The 22031-nt window shown below is 54.1% G+C and overlaps 1 protein-coding gene across 1 annotated transcript in view; it reads left to right on the top strand.

Annotated features, from left to right (window-relative positions):
- LOC120857834 (cat eye syndrome critical region protein 2) overlaps positions 1 to 18065 on the top strand; it is a 42023-nt gene extending 23958 nt beyond the window's left edge. Inside the window, exons 7-17 of the mRNA XM_040233646.1 lie at positions 1785 to 1938; positions 5292 to 5421; positions 5708 to 5745; positions 5832 to 5923; positions 6112 to 6238; positions 6782 to 7071; positions 7533 to 7661; positions 7778 to 8606; positions 11658 to 13008; positions 14094 to 14205; positions 14670 to 18065. Of these exons, the coding sequence (XP_040089580.1) occupies positions 1785 to 1938; positions 5292 to 5421; positions 5708 to 5745; positions 5832 to 5923; positions 6112 to 6238; positions 6782 to 7071; positions 7533 to 7661; positions 7778 to 8606; positions 11658 to 13008; positions 14094 to 14205; positions 14670 to 14675 (3258 nt within the window). The 3' untranslated portion in view covers positions 14676 to 18065. The remainder of the gene's footprint in view (positions 1 to 1784; positions 1939 to 5291; positions 5422 to 5707; positions 5746 to 5831; positions 5924 to 6111; positions 6239 to 6781; positions 7072 to 7532; positions 7662 to 7777; positions 8607 to 11657; positions 13009 to 14093; positions 14206 to 14669) is intronic.
- The last annotated feature ends 3966 nt before the right edge of the window (positions 18066 to 22031 follow it).

Below are 22031 nucleotides of genomic sequence, written 5' to 3'. Positions count from 1 at the left end.
ACATCTGGCTCATTCAAACCCAGTGCAGACCACCCATTCTGGTTATAGGATCTAGAAGTCAAGGAACTTTGTTTAATTCTATTTGGGCGACTGACTACAGTATCGTGTGTACAATAAAAATAGTTAAGTTTTTAAAAAATTTTCATCTCTCTTTTACTCTGAAAGATTTTTACCTTGTTTGTTAGCCAGCTCTTTTAAAGTCAGGCTTAGAATTTGAACAGTAAAAATGACTTTCAGAAGGTCTATTATCTAGGCAAGAGCACTTTCTATTTCTGAGTCAAATGATAATCAAAACTTGTGTTCAGTTCAGTTCAGTTCAGTCTCTCAGTCGTGTCCGACTCTTTGCAACCCCATGAATCGCAGCACGCCAGGCCTCCCTGTCCATCACCAACTCCCAGAGTTCACTCAGACTCACGTCCATCGAGTCAGTGATGCCATCTGGCCATCTCATCCTCTGTTGTCCCCTTTTCCTCCTGCCCCCAATCCCTCCCAGCATCAGAGTCTTTTCCAATGAGTAAGGACCATTAAAAGGTAAAAAACTTCAATCAGATTGGTTTCTGTGTTTAATGGTGATTTTGTATGTATGGCATACATATGTATGTCCTTCCCTGGTGGCTCAGACAGCAAAAAATCTTCCTGCAGTGCAGGAGATCTGTGTTTGATCTCTGCGTCAGGAAGACATCCTGGAGCAGGTCATGGCAACCCACTCTAGTACTCTTGCCTGCAGAATCCCATGGACAGAGGAGCCTGGTGGGCTGTAGTCCATGAGGTCTCAAGGAGTCAGACATGACTGAGTGAGTAACACTTCTCATTTGGATGGCAGTCTGCCACCGTCTTTTTCTCTCCACGTCAAGACCACTTGTGTAATTTCCACAGAATAAAGATATTTATGTAGAAAATTCTTAGATATTCTTTCTACTGAAAAGAAAAACATATTCCTGACTTAGTCCCCTGACTTGGAATAATTGGTGTTTCTTGCTGCTGTAATGTGCATGTTCCCTTTGCAGACACCTGCTTCCTTTTTCTGTATCTGTGCATCTTACAGGCATTCTCTGTTATTCCAGGTAACAATGATTACCTCTTCAATAATAATTTTAAAAAAGAAAAAGTTGTACCTTACACATCAGCACAGAAGTCCAGGGAGGAAATTGAACATAATGATTTCAGCCGTAGCTTGAGTTCTGTGGGCTACAGATGGCTCAGAACTAGCGCTGTTGGAAACACCCAGAGTAAGACTTTCAGAAACAATTGATGGCAGTGGTCCTGGTTATCTTTTCGTTCCTTGAATTTCTTAGGCAGGTGCATTTCTGTGCTGTCACTTCATCTCTTTTCTATTCCTTATGGCAAAATGCTGGTCCTTCCCACCGAACCCTCCTTTTTTTTTTAATTGCTTGATTAGTAGAGGAAAGTACAGAAGTTAGGCGTTTCTGAGGCGTGCAGATGACTGAAGTTGTCTGTGCTGTCTCCCCCTTTCTTCGTTACTTAGAAGAGATTGGTGTCTCCTCTCCACTCTAGCCTCCTCTCCAGAAGGTTGTCTCCTGGAGACCACAAGTTGCGTGACCATCGGGCCCAGCTCCCTCCTGTTCATTCCCCATTGTGTCTTGTGAGTGTGTGGCTGTACTCATTCATTGATTGCACAGATGACAAGAGGAACTTGGATTTAATGCAGAAGTCATCCAGCTATCTAATGCTGCGTGTGGGATAGAAAATGTGGACTCTTCACTCAGAGCAAAGGCCTGGTTTTGCTTTACTCTGTGTTGACTGAGCTTCTTGTCCCCTCACAGGAGACCCCTGTGCTCAGCAGGCTAGAGAAGCAGAAGCGCCGGGAGGAGGAGGAGGAGCGCCAGATCCTTCTCGCGGTGCAGAAGAAGGAGCAGGAGCAGCTGCTGAAGGAGGAGAGGAAGCGGGAGCTGGAGGAGAGGGTCAAGGCCGTGGAAGGTAGGAGCGCTCTGCTGGGCTGGGGGTGGGGGTGGGCGGCCCGGGGCCTGCCCCGTGGTGGCCTCGCCCTCGTTCTGGGTTTCTTCTGTCCGCCCTCTCGGCTGGGCTACATCTGGCCTTACCATGTGATGACCCCTCGCTTCCTAGTTACTGCCTTCTGATTCGTGACAGGCTAACTCCACTCTGGCCGTGCCGGTGATTCCAGAGCCCTTAGTGCCTTTCACGCCCTCGTATGGCCTGCACCGTGCTTGCTCGCTTGCGGCTGGCCCAGCACACGGTGCCCTCAGCCCGACTGGCTTGTGTGTCACTGGGGTTGCACCTCCTGGTGCCATCACATAGATTTACTCACCCCGACCTCCGATCTAGGTGCTGAGGTAGGGACCCTGACAGGTCTTTGCCCGTTCTCAACTACTGGGACTTACTAAAATCCATCAGACTGTCTGGATAAGCACCACAGGGGGTTGAGAGATGGCGGAGCTCGGCAGGGCTGGACACAAAGGCTGGTCTCCTTTGGGAGGCTCCGCCTTGAGGACGGGGAGGTGGTTGTTCATCTGCTGCATAGAAACCAACACAGAGGGTCTAGCAAAATGAAGACACAGAAGAAGATGTTCCAAACAGGAGATTAAAACCTCAGAAAAAGTAATTTATTTGATAAAGAGTTAAAGTAATGGTCATAAAGATGCTCACCAAAGTGGGGAAAAGAATGAATGAACACAGTGAGAACATAGAACGAAAATATTTAAAAGTGTCAAATGGAAGTTTCAGCACTACACTAAGGGTGGTCTTCATCCAAAGAAGGTGATGTTGTGTATATGGTGGGATCGGAACGGAGTCCTCTGTTACGAGCTCCTTCTGGAAAACCAACCGATTAATTCCAACAAGTACGGCTCCCAGTTAAACTAACTGAAAGCAGCACTCGACGAAAAGCATGCAGACTTAGTCAACAGAAAACTCATAGTCTTCCATCAGGATAAGGCAAGGCTGCATGTTTCTTTGATGACCAGCAAACTGTTACAGTTTGGCTGGGAAGTTCTGATTTATCCACTGTATTCATCAGACATTGCACTCTTGGATTTCCATTTGTTTTGGTCTTTACAAAATTCTCTTAAAGGAAAAAAATTTCAGTTCCCTGGAAGGCTGTAAAACGCATCTGAAACAGTTCTTTGCTCAAAAAGATGGAATAATGAAGTCGCCTGAAAAATAGCAGAAAATAAACAAAATGGAGAAGGCATTAATCAATAAAATTCTTGGTGCAAATGAAAAATGTCATCAATTCAGTACAGTTTAGTCGCTCAGTCGTATCTGACTCCTTGCGACCCCATGAATTGCAGCACGCCAGGCCACAGAGTCGGACACAACTGAAGCAACTTAGCAGCAGCAGTAGCAGCAGGCCTCCCTGTCCATCACCAACTTGCGGAGTTCACACAAACTCAAGTCCATCGAGTCGGTGATGCCATCCAGCCATTTCATCCTCTGTCGTCCCCTTCTCCTCCTGCCCCCAATCCCTCCCAGCATCAGAGTCTTTTCCAATGAGTCAACTCTTCACATGAGGTGGCCAAAGTACTGGAGTTTCAGCTTTAGCATCAGTCCTTCCACAGAACACCCAGGACTGATCTCCTCTAGAATGGACTGGTTGGATCTCCTTGCAGTCCAAGGGACTCTCAAGAGTCTTCTCCAACACCACAGTTCAAAAGCATCAATTCTTCGGCGCTCAGCTTTCTTCACAGTCCAACTCTCACATCCATACATGACTACTGGAAAAACCATAGCATTGACTAGACGGACCTTTGTGGACAAAGTAATGTCTCTGCTTTTGAATATGCTATCTAGGTTGGTCATAACTTTGCTTCCAAGGAGTAAGCGTCTTTTAATTTCATGGCTGCAGTTACCATCTGCAGTGATTTTGGAGCCCCAAAAAATAAAAGTCTGACACTGTTTCCACTGTTTCCCCATCTATTTCCCATGAAGTGATGGGACCAGATGCCATGATCTTCATTTTCTGAATGTTGAGCTTTAAGCCAACTTTTTCACTCTCCTCTTTCACTTTCATCAAGAGGCTTTTTAGTTCCTCTTCACTTTCTGCCATAAGGGTGGTGTCATCTGCATATCTGAGGTTATTGATATTTCTCCCGGCAGTCTTGATTACAGCTTGTGCTTCCTCCAGCCCAGCGTTTCTCCTGATGTACTCTGCACAAAAGTTAAATAAGCAGGGTGACAATATACAGCCTTGACGGACTCCTTTCCTATTTGGAACCAGTCTGTTGTTCTTACTTTTTTTGTTGTTGTTTTTTGTTTGTCTTACTTAAAAATTGAAGGAACTTTTTGGCCACATGTTGATAAGTAGTAAACTTGGGTCACTCCTGTCTGGTACAGGCAAACAGAAACATCAGAATTCCACGTTACACTCATTATGTCACGACGTGGGAGTGAGTGAGGTGGTGGCATCACCTGTGCAGGAGTATCTGTGGCTGTGGAGGGGCACCGACGCTGCAGCCGCCTGTGGGCCCCAGGGCTTGCCCGAGCCTGGGGAGGTGTGTGTCCAAACAGGGATTCTGATGACTGAAGAGTCGGTTGACTGGTTGCTAGTTGTGAAATCCTGAACCGAGTTCATGACGCCTAATGTTTAACAGTTTGGTACATGGAAGTTCATTGATTTAGTTTTACTTTTCTTTAGGCTTGAAATCATCCTCTTTATTAGAAACCAATTTTAGTAAAAGTTGTTGATAGCAAAACGCCTCTGATAATTAAAGCAGGTATAGGTTCTCTTACACATTCAAGTTTATTTCTACCCAGGCATGAAGTTGGAGCAGAGGGAGCTTGGTGGGAGTGGGCGTCTGCAGGCCCTGTCTACTCCCACCGGGCACCTTCCATCATGCGTCTTGCCTTCTGATGGTGTCCTGAGTCCTTGTTTCTTCCTCCCCCACTGCCAGCAGGCCTGCAGTGCACTGGCAAGTGTGTTTCTCGTGGCCATGTCTGGGAACCAGAGAATGCCTCCCCTTCCAGCTCCTGGGCTGTCCCGCTGGCTTCTTCACTTCCCTGGCACCTCCTGCACCAGTGTGGATGGGGGTGACAGCTGTGGCGGGGAGCAGGGAGCGGCGGGGTGGACACAGAGTGAGGATAACCATTGTGAGCGGTTCAGGGGGCTTGCACAGTCCTCCTGGTGTGTTTGGACTGGGGTCTGGTCCTAAACAGGAGCTACTCTCTTTGTGTGGGCAACATAGAAAGGGCTGGAGGTGGTCAGCGAGGGTCTTGCTCTAGCACAGTCCTGTCAGCACAGAGGTCGGCAGAGGGCGCAGTTGAGCACGCATCTCCCTTGTGGAGTCCTGATGCGCCTCTGCTCCGTGTTCTCGCAGATCGAGCCAAGAGGCGTCGGCTCAGGGAGGAGCGGGCCTGGCTGCTGGCCCAGGGGAAGGCGCTGCCCCCCCAGCTGTCCCACCTGGACCCCCAGTCCCCGCCTCGGGCTGAGAAGAGGACGAGAGACCCGTGAGTGCAGAGTGTCCCTAGCCCTTCTCAGCTGCGTGGTGTGGGGTCGGGCCAGCTGTCACTTTGTAGATGAGGGAGGGAGGGGATGAGTGTGCTGACCCTCACTCCCTCGTGTTTTCTGGAGGTCATCAGTGTTACAGACTTACCTTAGCAGAGGTTTACAGAGGTTTCCTGGGGACTGTTCCAAGTCTTGGTCCGGACAGCTGTGTGTCAGGTTGAATCCAGGGCACTGGGCAGAGAAGGGGGGGTCTCAGTCACTGCTGATTCCTCACTCTCTGATTCACAGCTTCGAGCTGGATGATGACTTCACCGCCATGTACAAAGGTCAGTTCCCATGCTCCACTCCTGTGTTCCACCGAGTGTGTTCCCAGGTGCGTGTGCTGACCCTTCTCTTCTGTTTGGCTCCTCAGTTCTGGACGTGGTGAAGGCTCACAAGGATTCCTGGCCCTTTTTGGAACCAGTGGACGAGTCGTATGCCCCTAACTACTACCAGATCATTAAGGTAGAGGAAGCCTTGTCAGCTGCATGACTGTGGCGCGTGCCTCTCTGCTGGTTGTGGTGTTGTGCAGTCAGCTGGCACTCCTCAGGGCTTGGTGCTGGGTGCTTCCCGCGCTTTCAAACAGCTCCAGTGGTGTGGGGACTACAAAGCTCTGTTGCTCCCATGATAGAAACGAGTGTGGCCTGTTGTAGGTCCCCATGGATATTTCAAGCATGGAGAAGAAGCTGAATGGAGGTTTATACTGCACCAAGGAGGAGTTTGTGAACGACATGAAGACTATGTTCAGGAATTGTCGGAAGTACAATGGGGAGAGCAGTGGTGAGTGGAGGAGGGGTGCTGTGGCTCTAGCCTGCTGCAGCAGCAGGACCAAGAAAAACAGGCGTTTCCAGTCTCCAGGTTCAGCCCTTTCTCAGGACCGTGAAGAGACGGTGTGTTGAAGCCTTGGGCTGGGCGGTGCCGGGCTCTGTCCGTCCTCCACAGCCAGAGGCGTGGCGGCTGCTGGTCCCGGTTTCGTCCTGGGCCTGGTCATCCTGCGCCTTGCTCACCCACCGTCTTAGAGTCACAGGGCAGACCTTAGATGACGCAGCCAGTGTCGCTGCAGGTGCTGAAGCTTGGAGGTTCAGTGACTGTACTTAATGTTTCTGCAGTTTGGCGTTGAAGAATTAAATTTTTACCGGTTTGGGGTCCAGGGCTGTGCCAGCCACACAGGCTGGACAGTTTCTTGGGCCAGAAATCGTGTCCTGTCTCGTGTCTGTAGCCCTAGAAGGCAGGAGGCATGAAGCCTGGCAGACTCGCAGTTGATTGGGGGGAGGTGGTCTGGGGGCCTGCCTGGGCGGGGGCTCAGACATCTGTCCCCCACAGAGTACACCAAGATGTCGGACAACCTGGAAAGGTGCTTCCACCGGGCGATGCTGAAGCATTTTCCTGGGGAGGACGGGGACACAGACGAGGAGCCGTGGATGCGGGAGGAGGAGAGGCGGGAGAAGAGGCGGGGGCGGGGCGCGCGGGGCCACGTGTGCACCCGCTCCCGGGACTCAGAGGCACCGGGCCGGAGGCAGCCCGCGGAGAATGGAGGGAAGGCGCTGCCCGTGGGCCGCCGCGCCGCTGCCTCTGGGGCCGGTCAGAGCAGCTCCGTGCAGCCCCCTGGCCAGGTGGGTGCCTCAAACAGCAGCTGCCTCTCTGGGCCCCTGTGTCTCGGTGGACCCGGCCAGCCTCTCTTCTCAAGCTAGCCAGTGAGGATCAGCTTCATCCCATAGTGGTGTCTCCTGATTAGGCCCTGGGGGTGGGGGGTGAAGTTCTCCCCCATCTTCATTTAGTCTTCATCTGTCTTAAATCCTTTTTGTTAATCATTTGAACTACATGTTCTCAGTGGGGCAAAAATTTGAATTAACATCTCACTCCTTGTAATTTAAAGAATGGGGTACATCCAGTACATAAATGCACTTCTCCTGGGGAGCAGGGGGGAGGGGCTCTGAGGGTGGGGATGGAAGCCCCTGCTCCGCCCTCTGTAGGCCGGGGCAGTGGGGCTCCTTCATGAGCCAGAGCCTGGTCTTCAGGACGTGAAGGGTGTACTCTCTCCTCCTCCTCCCTGCCTCTGCCCCATGCCCTCCAGAGGCCAGCAGGACAGGGAGCGTTTTGTCCTCTCCGAGGGTCGGATCCTGCTGAAGTCAGTGTCTCCTCTGGAGCCCCGGGTCCACCCGCCCGTGGGCCTGGCCTGCAGCCCCCACCTCTGGCGATACAGGTAAGCAGACTGCTCAGCGCATGCAGGTGCAAAGGTGTATTCCAGAAATATCGTCTCTCCCCAGGGTAAATTGAATAACCATGGGGTTAACACAGATTCCCTTTTTCTGTTGCCAGCCTCCAGCTGGAATTAACCACCACCGAGGCCCCGGGTGTGGCCCCCCTGATGAGAAGCTGGCGTGCGGAGGGCTGGCTTCCCTTGCTGACATGGGCTCTCGACCTGGACCCTTGCCGCTTGGTCAGATGAGCGGCCCCAGCCAGGATGGGCGCGTGTATCCCCCCACTCATTTCCAGCCAGGGCTCCTTCCTCCCAGGCACGGGGGTGCTCCAGCCCGACCCCCAGACTTCCCTGAGAGCCCAGAAGTCCCTCCCGGCCACATGTACCGACCCTACAAGTACCTGAGCCGAGTGCACTCTGCGGTCTGGAATGGGAGCCACGGTGCTGCAAACCCAGGACCCTTGGGGCCAGACGAGAAGCCCCCCGTGGGGCCAGGACCTTCTCACCAGCCCCGCCCTTTGGGTCACATGATGGATTCCCGAGTGATGAGACCTCCCCTCCCCCCAAACCAGTGGACAGAACAATCCGGCTTCCTACCTCACAGCGTTCCTCCTTCAGGGTACCTGCACCCCCCGTGTAAACCTGGCGCACAGCGGCTCCAGCCCCCTGCAGCCCCAGCACTGGGTTCTCTGTTTGGAGCTCCAGCCCCGGCCCTGCGGGGCGTGCAGGGTGGGGACTCCATGCTGGACAGCCCCGAGATGCTGGCCATGCAGCAGCTCTCCTCCCGTGGGTGCCCACCAGGCGTGCCTTACCACCCCCGCCAGCCTGCACCACCCCGCCTGCCTGGCCCTTTCCCACCCATGGGCCTGGTGGCCCCCAAGCCTGCCTCAGGGGACCCTGGGAGGACACAGGACGGCAGTGACGTGCAGGAGCCTGAGAATGGCCAAGGTAACGTGTGCGTGTGCGCTCCCCCCCCAGTCTGCCCTGGTTATTGGTGGCCTGTCTGTTTATGCAGACTAGGAAACAAAGTGCCAGCTGGCCTCTGACCCCTTTCACTTGAACGTCTCTGGGTGAGCCCGCCGTGGTCCGCGGCTGCGGCGACCGTGCCGCGCAGCTGCAGTGCCTGCTGCGCCTCCGCTCGTGCGGAGCCTTCCCATGCTCACTCACTTCACTCTCAGAATAAGCTTTGAGGGAACTTTGACTAGTCTTCTTGTTTGTCTGGATGGAAGCTCCAGGGCACAAAGGTGGTTATTTGCTTCCATTCAGCTCTTAAGTGGGGAGACCCATTGGAACCTGACACAACGGACTTGGCACCCGTGTAGGCCAGCTCTGCGTCGCCCAGCCCCACTTAGAAAGGACTGTCCTGAAGTGACCCTCGGGGAACGTGATCTCTGCATGCCTTTCTCATTGGGCCCACATCTGCGCGCACTGAGGGTGGGGAGCAGTAGTGAGATAGGCACGTCATCAAGAGGGTTCTAGAAATGCTGTTTATAAGAGTAATAAACCCAAGTGCAAGAGAAGGGTGGTGGGCCTCCTCTCTGGGACTCATGCCAGTTGAAGATGGACATCTAGCGTGTGTCCGTGTGGGAGCTGTGGCACCTGGGCATCTACAGAGTGTGATGTGGTTCCTTGTCAGCTGGGTGGAGGGCCAGGAGTGCAGACTCTCTTCAAGTGATTTCTTGGAGGGGAGGCTGACTCTGAATGCCCCCTGCAGCACGATTTTCCAGGCATGATTTCAGATGTGACTGGAATTCAGAGTAAGAGGGAGAGTCTCAGGAGCAGTCTGTCTGCTTAGTTGCCATGATGTTTGTGTTGTTTCGTTTGCATTGTATTTTTTCTTAATGAAGTATAGCTGATCTACAGTGTTGTGCTAATTAGTATCTGCTGTACAGCAGAGTGACACAGTTATACATATATACATTCTTTTCCATTATGGTTTGTCGCAGGATATTGAATGTTATTTCTCTGTGCTGAAGTCAGACCTTGTTTATCCATTTTGTATATAAGTTTGTATCTGCCAACCAAAATCTCCCTGTCCATCGCTCTCCTACCCACCCTTTTACTTAACAGTCCCAAGCGTGTTCTCTGTCTGTAAGTCTGTCTCTGTTTCATAGATAACTTCATTTGTGTCATATTTTAAATCCCACATATAAGTGATACCATACATTTATCTCTTTCTGATTTACTTCATTTAGTATGTAATCTCCAGGTCCATCCATACTGTTGCAAATGGCAGTGCTTATTCTTTTTTATGACCGAGTGATGTTCCGCAGTATATGCGCACCGCGTCTATGCGTTCCTCTGTTGGTAGGCATCTAGGTTGCTTCCATGTCCTGGCTGTTGTAAACAGTGCTGCACTGAACATCGGGGTGTGTGTACCTTTTTGAATTACGGTTTTCTACAAAGGGCTTCCCTTGTAGCTCAGTTGGTAAAGAATCTGCTTGCAGTGCAGGAGACCCGGGTTTGATCCCTGGGTCAGGAAGATCCCCTAGAGAAGGAATTGGCAACCCACTCCAGTGTCCTTGCCTGGAAAATCTCATGGAGAGAGGAGCCTGGTGGGCTGCAGTCCATGGGGTCACAAAGAGTCAGGCACGACTGAGTGACTAACACTTACTTACTTTCTGCAGATACTCCCCAGGAGTGGGATTGTAGGATCATACGTTAACTCTGTGTTTAGTTTTTTAAGGAACCTCCACACTGTTCTGCATAGTGTCTGTACCAATTTATATTCCCACCAACAGGGAAGAGGGTTCCCTTTCTCCACACCCTCTCCACTGTTTATTTGTAGACTTTTTAGTGGCGTCCATTCTGACTGGTGTGAGTTGGTACCTCATTGTGGTTTAAATTTGCTTTTCTCTAGTTCAGTGATGATGAACATCTTTTTATCTTGGCCTCTTGGCTCTCTGTGTGTCTTAATTGAAGAAACGTGTGTTTAGGTCTTCTGCTCATGTTTTGATTGGGTTTGCTTTTTGGTTGAGTTGTATGAGCTGCTTGTATATTTTGGAGATTAAGTCCTTGCTGGTCTCATCCTTCGCAGCTATATTCTCCCAGTCCGTAGACAGTCTTTCCATTTCGTTTATGGTTTCCTTTGTTGTACAAAAGCTTGCAAGTTTAATTAGGTCCCACTTTTTAATTTTTGCTTTAATTTCTACTGCCTTGGAAGACTGGCCTATGACAGTTTATGTCAGAGAATGTTTTGCCTATGTTTTCTTGCAGGAGTTTTATGGTGTCATGTCTTTAAGCCGTTTTGCGTGTATTTCTGTGTCTGTTATAAGGTATTGGCATGTTTTTTGTTGACTGAATAATGAAAAGTGCACGTTTTCATCATTCTTGTGCAGCTTATACCTGTGATCTTTAAAGCCAGTGTTAGTTTTTCGGGAGCCAGCAGTCCTAGTTGATCTTAAAGGTCTGAATTCTTGATCTTGTCTGTAAGCTCTGACCAAAATCCTATTTTGATACCCTTGGGCAACAACTCTGCCCTCCATGAGAGATCATAATACTAAGATGCATTTATGGCCAAAAGAAATAGCAAGGTAAAGAATTCTGAGTCTGTAATTAAGCATTTGAATTCAGTAGGTCAGTGATTATTAAATTTCTGTAACTCCTTGAAGATGTCCTTTGAGTGTTATACACTGTCCATGTCTTATTTTCAGGAAGCCCAGGCACGGTGAGTGTTGTCATTCATTTAGCAAATATTCATCTAGTCCTGTTCGTACTCCCGTGGGTCGGTCCTGACTGCAGGATGCTGTCGGGATCCGGCTTTCCCAGCATCCTCAGGCCTGGTCCCTCCTCCTCACTGTCAAGGCGATGCCTCCCAGCCAGCCTGCACGTCGGCCAGTGCACCCTCTGCCTCCTTGGAGTTCGGCACACAGATCACAGCCCCTTGCTTGTCCAATGGTGGGCGGGGTGGGGGCGTCATCGTCATCTTGGCCGCCTGTTCCTGTCATGTGCTGGGGTTTCAGCTCGCCAGGTGTGACTTTGTCTCTGCTTTCCTTGCAGCGGATCCCTTGCCCGGGCTCGAGGAGAGACCAGCGAGTGTCAGTGCTTCAGAGGGGGCGTTCCTCAAGCAGCTACCTCACCCTGCGCCCCCTCTGCAGGCCGACTTTGCCAGGCGGAGCTCACCCCAAGGAAGGGGCCCAGAGGGCCCGGAGCTCAGGCCGGAGTCCTCGGAACCTGGGGACGGCTGCCCAGGGAGCACGGTCAGGTCTGCCTGGCTCTCAGGGAGTGGCTTCGCCAGCCCACCCGCTCAGGCATGCACCCTGGCAGACCTGGGGCCGCTGCCCGAAAACGGACTGCGGGTGGAAGCCTCCCCATGTGGGTCTGAGGGCAAGAGCAGGGCGCCACCCGAGGCTGGGGCCCCTGCAGAGCCCGCGTGCTCCCCTCTGTACACGCCCGGCTTGGAGTTCCCCAGCTCCGCCACACGGTACCATGTAGGCCCAGGCCTGCAGCCTGTGGGTCCTGTGATGGGGGGCAAGCCTCCAGCCCCGCACCCTCCGCCCTTTCCCCCTCGGGCTTTTCAGTCTCATGACCCTCATTCTGGAGTCTTCCCTCGGTACCGCCCCCACCAGGGCATGCGGTATCCCTACCAGCCACCACCGCAGCCTTCCTACCACCACTACCCGCGGACTCCTTACTACTCGTGTCCACAGGGCTTCTCAGACTGGCCGAGACACCTCGCAGCCCCCGTAAGCCCGAGTGGGCCCCCACCAGCTCAGCCCACCCCTGCCAGGCCCCTCTTCCCCGACAAGAGCGCTGTGACCGGGCTGCAGGGCTGCGAGGCGTTAAGTGCTGCCCTAACGCCCCCCGCGCGGGTCGACGCGGTGGAGGCTCTGGGTGCTGCCTTAACTTCGCCCACGCGGGTGGACGCCGTTGCTGCCAAGATGGCCGAGGGGCAGAACCCCGGCCCCGAGGGCAAGCAGGATGAGTCTGTGGAGCAGCCAGAGAGCCCCAAAGAGTTCCTGGACTTGGATAACCACAACGCGGCTGCCAGGCGGCAGGGCTCCCTGTCGGCCAGCGAGTGTCTCTACGGCGCGCCCCCCGCCCCACTCGGCCCGGGCATGGCCTTCGGTTCGCCCGCCTTTCCCCCACACCCAGTGATGCTGCACGCTGGGCCGCCTTACCCCCCACAGCGGCCGGCCACGCATTTCCAGCCCAGGGCTTACGCCTCCCCTTCGGCTACTCACCCGCCTCACCGCCCAGTGGCGGCGCAGCCCAATGGCCTGTCCCCCGAGTGCCCCCTCTACCGCTACCCTGAGGAGGGCCTGGGCCACTTCCAGGCCGTGATGATGGAGCAGATGGGCCCCGGAAGTGGGGCGAGGGCGTCCTTCCAGGAGATGTACAGGCCGTCCGGGTAAGGCTGCAGCTGCACGCCTCTTTTCTACGGGCAGAAGCAGAGTAGATGCTAGTCTCCCGAAAAGAAGCGGGCTTGGGAATGAAAAACCAACTTGGGTGGTCTGTGGCCGGGAGGAGCGTGTGGGTTGTGTGCTCAGGGCTTACTGGGAAAGCACTGGCCTCAGAACCCAGTTTTGTGTGTGGTCTTTTTTTCTTTGTGAAAGTGAATTGGCATTTCAGTGCTGTTGGGTTAGGTTTTGGACACCTAATGGCCAGAGTTCTGGGGCTGTGGGCAGACTTTGCCAGGGAGAGGGGGTAGATCTGGTTGGGTAGTCACGGGTGGCATCAGGGAGAGGGGGTAGATCTGGTTGGGTAGTCACGGGTGGCATCCTAGTCTCAGCCCTCACCATTCTATTCTCTACTGATGCTGAATGAAAACTCAGTGTGTCCAGAGCCAGACCTGGCCACATACCACTCCCTGATAATTCTAGTAGTTGTGTCTTGAAGTCAAGGTTGGGAAGCCCCATCATAAAGCAGCACAGAACACCCTGAGAATCTTGAGTGCCCCCTGGGTCGTCCCAGCCCCCAGTGCCTGGCTTGAGGGCCTTCCCTCTGTGTGTGCTCACTCCTGTCTGAACGTCTGGCACGTCTCCTGTCTGTCCTTTGCCTTCTCTTCTGAGCCTTTGGTGTGTCTCCTAGCCGAGGGCATCCTCCTGGTGCAGCCCAGACTCTGGCCAGGGAAGTGGTGGTAGTGCTCTGATGGAGGCACTGTCTGATGTCTCCAGTTGTCTCTGAAGCTCTGATTTTTCCCCGTTCAGGATCCAGTCACAGTTCATGGCTCTACATTTGGGTGCTGTGCCTGCTCAGTAATTTACAACATTGGCTTTGCATTCTTTTGTTTTTCAAAGACAGAGCGCCTCAGGCTCTGGCTTCTTCTCATCGTTTCCTCATATTTATGAGTCAGAGTCAACACCTTTGTCAGGAGCACTGTGCAGGTGGCATCAGCCATGTCTTTCCTGCCTCGTGGCAGCCCCTGGGTCAGGGGGTCACTCACCCAGTTGGTCATCACATGCATTCCTGAATGTTCCTTCCTCGTGTCTCTAGACTGCAGGGGCCCTCGGTCCAGTCCCGGCCCTCGTTCCCAAAGACGCCGGCTCCAGCAGCATCGCAGGAGGAGCTGCCCCCTCAGAAGCCCCCAACGCTTCCACTCGATCAGGTCAGAATGGTGGACAGTGAGAGCTGTCTGTGTGGTTCTGGGCAGCTGTGGCTCCAGGGGCTATGCCTGGAAAGCGGTTGTGTCCTGTGGGCCGTGGGGCCAGAGGGCCTCGGGAGCAGCTTCCTCCCGCCCTGCCAGCCCCTTATTCCTGTTCCAGGCACCAGCCCTGAGATGGGTTAGATTTCCTTCCCCAGACTGGCTACTGTGGTATGACTCCTTGTCTACCTTGTCTGGAAGAGTCGGGTTCCCCCACCCCCACCCAGTCTCCCTGGAGGCAGCAGTCCTTGGCCCCTGGACTGAGTCAGGGTCCAGGACTCAGAAACCACACCTGGCAGGACTGCCCAACGAAGCAAAATTGGGCCGCTTTCCTAGATGGGAAAAGTGTGTGTGGCTTCTAGGCTTTGTTGTTTTTAACAGTTAACGCTCATCAGTTTCGCTGAAACTGTCTATTCTGCTTCTCTCAGAGCTAGTCCCAGGAGGAGACAAGCCCCAGGGAAACAGAGAGCTGCGAGTGGAGAACGGGGCCTGGCCCCACCCGCCTCTCCTGTCCCCAGCATCACGCCGTGTGTGGCCTGAAGCCTGGACACCCCTCCTCATGACCCGTGCACTCGCAAAGTCCTGGGCGAAAGTGGAGAGCAGACAGGCTGGACTCTGGTGGTCTCTCCAGTCCCTGGGACACTTGTTCAGGGAAGACCATCCTGACCTGGGGGCGGTGCTGGTGGGCTGCCATGGCAGCTGCACTCAGGTGGCCGTCTGGGGACAGGACTGCTCGTGTGGGTGTGTTTGGAGCTGGGTCCAGTTTACAGAGTTTTCATGTTGCCTTTATGATGATTTCTGTCGGTGGTGAATGTATTGTACATACAGCGGGGAGGGCGGGTGGTGGGGATAGAGTCTGGCCGGTGGGCCCGCAGCCCTGCTGACCCCCTGTGTTTACAGCCCTTTCCCACTCACTCTTGGGGGGCTGCAGGAGGGGCCCACCTTGCCGCTGCTGTTCCTCTGACGGCTCTTCCCCTTGGCAGCCTCCTCGCCTGGCGCCCCCCCCCCCCTTGCCTGGTACCCAAGTCATGGTCCGAGATAGCAGTGCCCCTCCTGGCTGGCCAGCTGCCTGCCAGATAGGTGTAAACCAGTATCAGGAGCATTTGCTCATTGGAAGGTGCGGCGACGCGCCCCGTCACAGCCCTGCTGGGACTGGGGTCTGGAAGGCGTTGCAAGCTCCCTGCACAGACCACAGTTTGTGGCAGTGACGACTCAGGTTTGTGTATGTTTAGTGTCAATAAAGAAGCTGCACAGGTTTAATAGGAAAAATGTACCCTATAGATTTACAGCTTGAATGTAGGAGTATTTCAATATATAGTTTTTATCCATTTTATGTGAATATAGTAAAATAAGTCATGGTGATTTAAAATAGCTGTCAAGAACAAGTTCTTGAAGTCACTTGTCTGTGATAGGAAACAGTTTTACAGTATTCAGTTACTTTATTATGGTTTTAGAAGCAAGCGACACTGGATTCTCCCTGTTTAGCATTCTTTGAGTTTAGCTGAGATGCCACCAAAGTGAGGACTCCTGTCTTAAGCTTTTGAATATCCCACAAAAGCAAAGGAGGAAACAACTGAAGGGAGATACCTTGAAGTCACAGGTCTTTGTAAAAATAGCGTATTTCTAAGCATGCCTTTGAGATAGTAGAAAAGCTTGCAGGAAACATTGGTTGATTGATCTGCGCTTGTTCTTATAAATTCAGCTGTGTGAGGGGCCAAGAGAACCTTCCATCCAGCCCCAGCGTCCTTGCTGAAGCTGGAGCAAACCCGCGCTTCCAGTAGTAGAGTCCCTGCGGAGACCAACGCCAGCTCCAGACGCCCAGATGCTGAGCTCAGGCAGGGGGAGCGCTGGGAACGCAGGCGCCTTCCAGACATGCGCAGAAACACGATTTTTTTTTTTAAAATAGACTTATTTAAACTTTAAATTTGGCATGCTTTGAAGTGGGGCAAGTTTGGGGGCTGTGTTCTCATTGGATTCTGGTCCTTGTTGGAGCCCAGTCACGGGCGTGATGTGGTTCAAGGTGGGGACGTCAGCATCGGCATTTGGGAAGGATGGGGAAGGGTCGTGGACGGATCCAGCTTTGCTCTCGAGCAGTGAGGGAACATGTTTGGCACCCTCAGCCTCTGTGTGCGTCTGTGCACCAGCTGGGAGGGGAGACCGTGGCCCCTGCCTCTGTTCCTAGCCCGGAGCCTGCTCTGGCCAGTGTGGAAACTGCCTTGGGTGCAAGGCCTCGGGCACCCTTGCCTCGAGCGGAACCGGGCTGCGGCAGGGCCAGGAGGACTTTGGCAATCCTGCCCATTCCGTCCGCCCACCGCGCACAGCCCTCTGGTGGCTCAGCCCCCAGCCCCGACCCCATCTCCCACTGCCCTAGAGCCTCCCTTCAGGGTGAGTAGAGAGGCCAGGCACTGGGGAGCCCTGTTGGGAGTGTGGCTCTGTACTGTGACGCCCCACAGGGCCACCCCCATTCAGGGCCCGTGCACTCTTCCGACCAGAACTAGTCTGGGGGAAGGTCCTGGGGCGGCCTTCCCCTGGGACCGCTGCCACCTGTCAGGAACCTGAAGGACTCCTGTCCACTGCTCACCTTAGAGTCGTTATGTTAGAAACTGTCTTCCCCAGACCCAGGAGAGAGAGAAGATCCAGAGAGGAAGCAAGAGCCTTATGGAATGATTCTGGCCTTGCGTTTTTCCTCTCCTGTAAGAAGAGCTCTTGGCTGAAACTTCCTAGGCTGAAGACAGGTGCCCTCCGAGTGGTGGCAGACGCGTGGGCTCCTGTTCAGAACCTTTTCTTGTCCCGCCTTCAAAGTGAGGCTGGTGCTGCCGTGCCCACCTGCCTCACCGGGGCCCTTGCGCCTGTCGTCAGCAGGGTGTCCTCCCTGGGCGGGGCCGGGTGGCTCTCAGAAGGCTGCCTTTTGTGTGGACCGAGAGCCCCCGGCCAGCCTGGCCCCCAGACCCCACGAGCGTCCTTGTGACTTGGCGCTGGTTCCTGCCAGTTCCAGGAGTGGGCCGCGTGGGCTCAGGGTTCTCTCGCTTTTTGAAAGTTTCTGTCTCAGCCACACACACAGCTCTCAGCTCCCGGTTTGGATTCTCCCAGGACCCCTCAGCCAGCAGCCCCGAGGCAGGAACCCTTGGAGAGCGGCTGTGGCCAGCAAGTCAGAGCCCAGGGGAAGGGCCAGGGTGCCCCCACGGAGAGCGGGGTGCCTGGGAGGTAGGCTGTTCAGCCTCCGCCCCTGGGTGCAGGTTCCCCTGCCAGGGGCTGAGCCCTCGACTGAGACTTGTTTCTCCTGTTCTGGGTCTGGAGTCTCCCTGGGGCGCTGGGCCTCCCCTGCTGTGTCCTCGTGTGGGGCAGGTCCGAGCCTCACCTCCAGCTGCTCCATCCTCCTGTGCTTCATGGGCCCTGGCCGAGCAGATGGTCAGCGGCGTCGGCCGCCTGGTCTCTCCCTCGCTGAGCCCTGGCTGCTGATATGGAAAAGCCTCTTAACCAGCTGAGTGTCCTGTGTGTCTGGAGAGGGTGGTGGGCCCGGGAGCAAGGCACTGAACGCTGCCCCCAGCTGGGCCCACACCCGCTCTCCTGCTGCAGATTCCTGTGCGTGATCCTGGCCAGTACTAGGAAGGGGAATGCTATTTATTTTTATATTGTGTATATTTTGTCTGGTCTGCTGATCCCCTGTTTCACTGAGAGCCACACTTACCTCAGTACTTAGTTCTATACTGTGTGTTGCATAATTTTTTAAAACAACTGTTTAAAAATCTTTTTGATCCTTGGAGGTCTGTAGATTTATTTCCATATGAATTGGTTATTTTGTATAAAGTACATTCTTAAAAGAGCAGGGTGATGTGTGAGTTGTGTGTGTCCCGTGTCACTGTCGTCTTTTATCATTGAGGCAAAGTCCCACCAGGACAGAAGTTTGAGTGAGGCCCAGTGCCACCATCCAGAGAGGCGGCCCCCTCAGTCACCGAGGGCCCCGTGTGGATTGTGGGGAGCAGGGGTGCTCCGTGGAGCACCACTGGCTGGCAGGCCTCAGCAGCGTGGGGATTGTACACACTGCCTACCCAGATGTGTGGGGCCCCAGGAACGCCCTCACTGCCCAGGCCTGGGCACGAACCCCACCTTTCCGACACCCGCACTGGGGCCTGTAGGTAACATGCTGCTGGGGCTGGGAGGGCAGTGGGCAGCTCCGTGAATGGCAGCATGCTCTGGGAAGGTTTTTGTTGTTGGGGGTGGGGGAGGAGAAATTGGCCACCTTCTTATCAGGTGGCTGTAAGCCCTTAAGACACTCAGGATTCCTGGCCTGCTTTATCCTTAAACCATGGGCCGCCTCAGTGATCTCTTGCTTCCTGGGCCGTGACCTTGTGGCCCTCGGGTGTGTGAGGTCACGTTGTCCCCCTTTGGTATGTCGTCACTCAGTTGGCTGATGCAGTCTTGAGACTGCAGTCCTGCCACGCTCAGAGTGTCGTCAGTCCCCCACACTTTGCTGTAAAGTTCTACATTGGTCATTTTAAAAAAAGTAACTTTAAAGTGGACGTTACGCGTGAACCTCAATTTTGACATGAAGCCAGCCGGAATGTTTGTCTCACTTGATTCTGAGTCTCCTTGGCCTGGGTTGGGGGAGTAGGGGGCAGGCGGCTGGGACCCTGGACCCTCGGCTGTCCTGGTGAGTGGGCCCGTGTGGAATGGCACCACGCCCTGACAAACACAGGTACAGTTAGGTTCTGACTTGTGGATTCCCAGCTGCAACTTCTCTTGCCGTGACATGAATCACCAAAGGCCAGAATGTTCTGATAGTTTTAGCCAGAGCTTAGCTGACTCCCTCAGGGTATGTTTCCCAGGTCTGTCTCCTTGAGACCAAAACAGAGTGTCTTCCACTGGTTAGCTCTGGAGTCTGGCTCTGTGAAACATGTTAGTTAATCCACCCCATTTTCAGAATTACTGTTTGACATTTACACTTGTTAAGCCCCGGGTGTACCATCCCCAGCACCCTTGCTTGCTTCAGATTGGCATAAGAAACAAGAGCTGGTGGGGAGGAACCAGGGAAGAGACAGGAAGCCAGTTGTGAGTGAAGAGTGGGTTGGTCTCAGTTCTGGTGGAGCTTGCCATTTGATGTCTGGAAACATGCAAAGGTTCCCTCGTATTGAACAGTAATGGCTTTTGACTCTAACCCTCTCTGTCACTGAGAGGAAAGGTGGCTGAGTTTGATAAATGGGGAGCACCTCTAGGGTTAGATTCATCCAGGGCTGGGCCCTCAGAGGCGACCTTCACCCTGAAGCCTTCTGGAGAGGCCTCTGGGAGGAATGCCTCTGGGCTGCAGCCCCAGGCTATCCCCTCCCCCAAACACTGGGCCCCCAAAGTCTTTTTCCTGGCCATGTGGTTTTCCTTTGGGTTTTTTTTTTTTTTTTTTAATGTATTTGGGGCTGTGCTGGATCTTAGGTTGTACCAATTTTGTTCCCTTTCTGCAACCCAGGCTCACTGTTTGTTGCCATGGGTGATTTTAACCAAACTCTTCAGTGACAGAGGGACTGTGAGAGAAAGAGAATAGCCAGGAAGGCAGCTGTGGTGTTCTGAGCCCGTCCCTTGGCATTCATGGTGATGTGGGTATCACGCAGCTGCCTTCAAGAAGTCTCTCAGTTTGGAAAAGCACTGCCCGCTTCTCAGAGCTTGGGTCTGAAGATTCTTCCAGACAGAGGATGGCAGGATGACGGTTTTTGAGAGCCCTGCAGTTGGTCCCTTGGAGCATGTCAAAGGCTTGATTCGGCAGGAGGAAAGCACGTCGCATCCCAGCCCCAGGAACTGAGATGTCATGTCACTTCTCAGCATTTATGGAACGAAGGCCCTTCTGCGCACCTGGCAATCTTGCAGTCACTCATAGGACAGAAGGGAGGACGAAACTCCCCCGCAGGCTTCACAGTAAGGGAGGCTAACGGGGCATGAGGCTGGATGCCAGCAACATGTAAGCAGAACTCATTACCCATCTGCCCGTCCATGGTGGGTCAGGAGAGAAGCGGGTGTGTGCGTGTGTGTGTACGCACCTTTGTGTGTGCATGGTAACCTTGACTGGAGAGAAGCTTGTGTGTGCAGGCGCTGACCCTGCCTAGGGCTACTCCCTGTGGGCCAGTCTCTGCTCCGTTCCTGGCTGGTTCCGTTCTGGCTCCCCTGAGCCTCGTTCTGGCTTGAATCCCTCCCCCAACTCCCAAGCCTGTGCCGCCGCCGCCGCCGCCCCCAGTCCTCACGGCCACTGGACAAGGCCAGCGAGGCCAGGGTGAGCGAGGTGCCGCCCAGCCTTGCCGTCTTCCAGGGCCCCGCCCCCCGATACACACGCCTGCCCCCACATGCATTCCTTCGTAGGTTTCCTGTCCACACTGGTTCTGCAGCTGCGTCTTGGCCAAGTCAGTGGGGACACACAGGTCGCCCCGAGCCCTGCCATGCCTCCACTGACGTGCTTTGCTGAAACACTCGGCCCAGGGTGCACAGGGGCACAGCGGGTGAGGAGGGAGGCCGGCCATGTGGCCAGGGCGAAATCCGAGGGGGAGAGGAGCACAGGCAGGAGTGGCCGCTCCTCAGCCCTGACCCCGCAGGTGTCCCAACGCCCCCCTCCTCAGCTTCCCACCCTGACCCCAGCAGCCCCCATAGCCACCCCTGCCCCTCCATGGCTGAGTCGTCTACCAGCCCCACGGGGAGGCCGGGGTCTTCTGTCAGGGAGCCAGCTCTCTGCTTGGGGGTTCAGCTGCCTCAGGGCAGCCTCTGGACTCTCTGACCAGTCCCTACCACCTGAGCCACATGTAAAAGCTTTCAAAAAATATTTCAAACAATTTCATTTCAGGCTTAAGGTCAGAACTGAGTGTGACCTGTTTGCTTAAATCATAGCCTGCCTCTGATCCCATGCTGTTTGCTTAAACACAGTTGGCTCAAACCGTTATCTGCCTCTAATCCTGTTACCCTTGCTATGTGTTTGGTGGATGAGAACCACTGTCAACAGTAAGAACACACACTTCCAACAAGGAAGGTGTCCATGAGCAGAAAAGCAGCATGGTTGGAGCTTGCAATGATCTGCTGGGGCCACACTTCGCCTCGTGTGGGTCCCGTATCTGGGACTTCGGGAGACAGGCTCCTTGGAACCCAGTGGAACGTCCCTCTTTAAGGCAGAGGCAGACACTCGAGAAGGGGTAACAGGATGGGACTTTGGTAAACAAGCCAAAGTCTTGTTTGCGGAAATGGACAGACTATGACTTAGGTTTTGTAGCCTGAGAAGCTGCAGTGCCAACAACCACAGGGCACCCAGGGCACTGGGGACATTCTCCCATGGGTCTGGGAAGATGTTTCTCTCACATCCTGGTTGGCTATCATCAGGGAGGCCCTGGGCTGCCGCTCCAGCTGCCCACATGCTCTGTCCGCCCTCTTCTGGGAACTTGTGGGCCTCGGAATCAAAATGTCACAAGAAACTGGACCCTGGGAGGAGGTCTTGGTGTCGGGAGAGCCTGTCTTCGTTACCGCACGGCCAGCATGTTGTGGGCATCTCCAAGGGCTTTGTTTTGGGGGAGGAAACCGCAATCAGTGGTTTTCTGAAAGGGTGATGTCGACTCAGAAGAGGTGGGCCGAGTGCCAGGCACTGCTGTCCAGGTCTGGACAGGAAGCCTGGAGGAAGAGACAGACAAGTCCCCGGGTGCCAGGAGTAAACCCCGGGGAAGCCGACAGTGTCCTGGCTCTGGACAAAGTCAAGAGGGGAGGGGTGGACAGGAGATGCCGGGTGTGGGAACAAGGTGACCTGAGGACTCAGAGGGCGTGAACACTTTCCCCTA

Source organism: Oryx dammah, unplaced genomic scaffold (genome assembly GCF_014754425.2).
Source record: "Oryx dammah isolate SB20612 unplaced genomic scaffold, SCBI_Odam_1.1 HiC_scaffold_29, whole genome shotgun sequence".
NCBI lineage: Eukaryota > Metazoa > Chordata > Mammalia > Artiodactyla > Bovidae > Oryx > Oryx dammah.
This window is presented reverse-complemented; position numbering and strand designations above follow the sequence as displayed.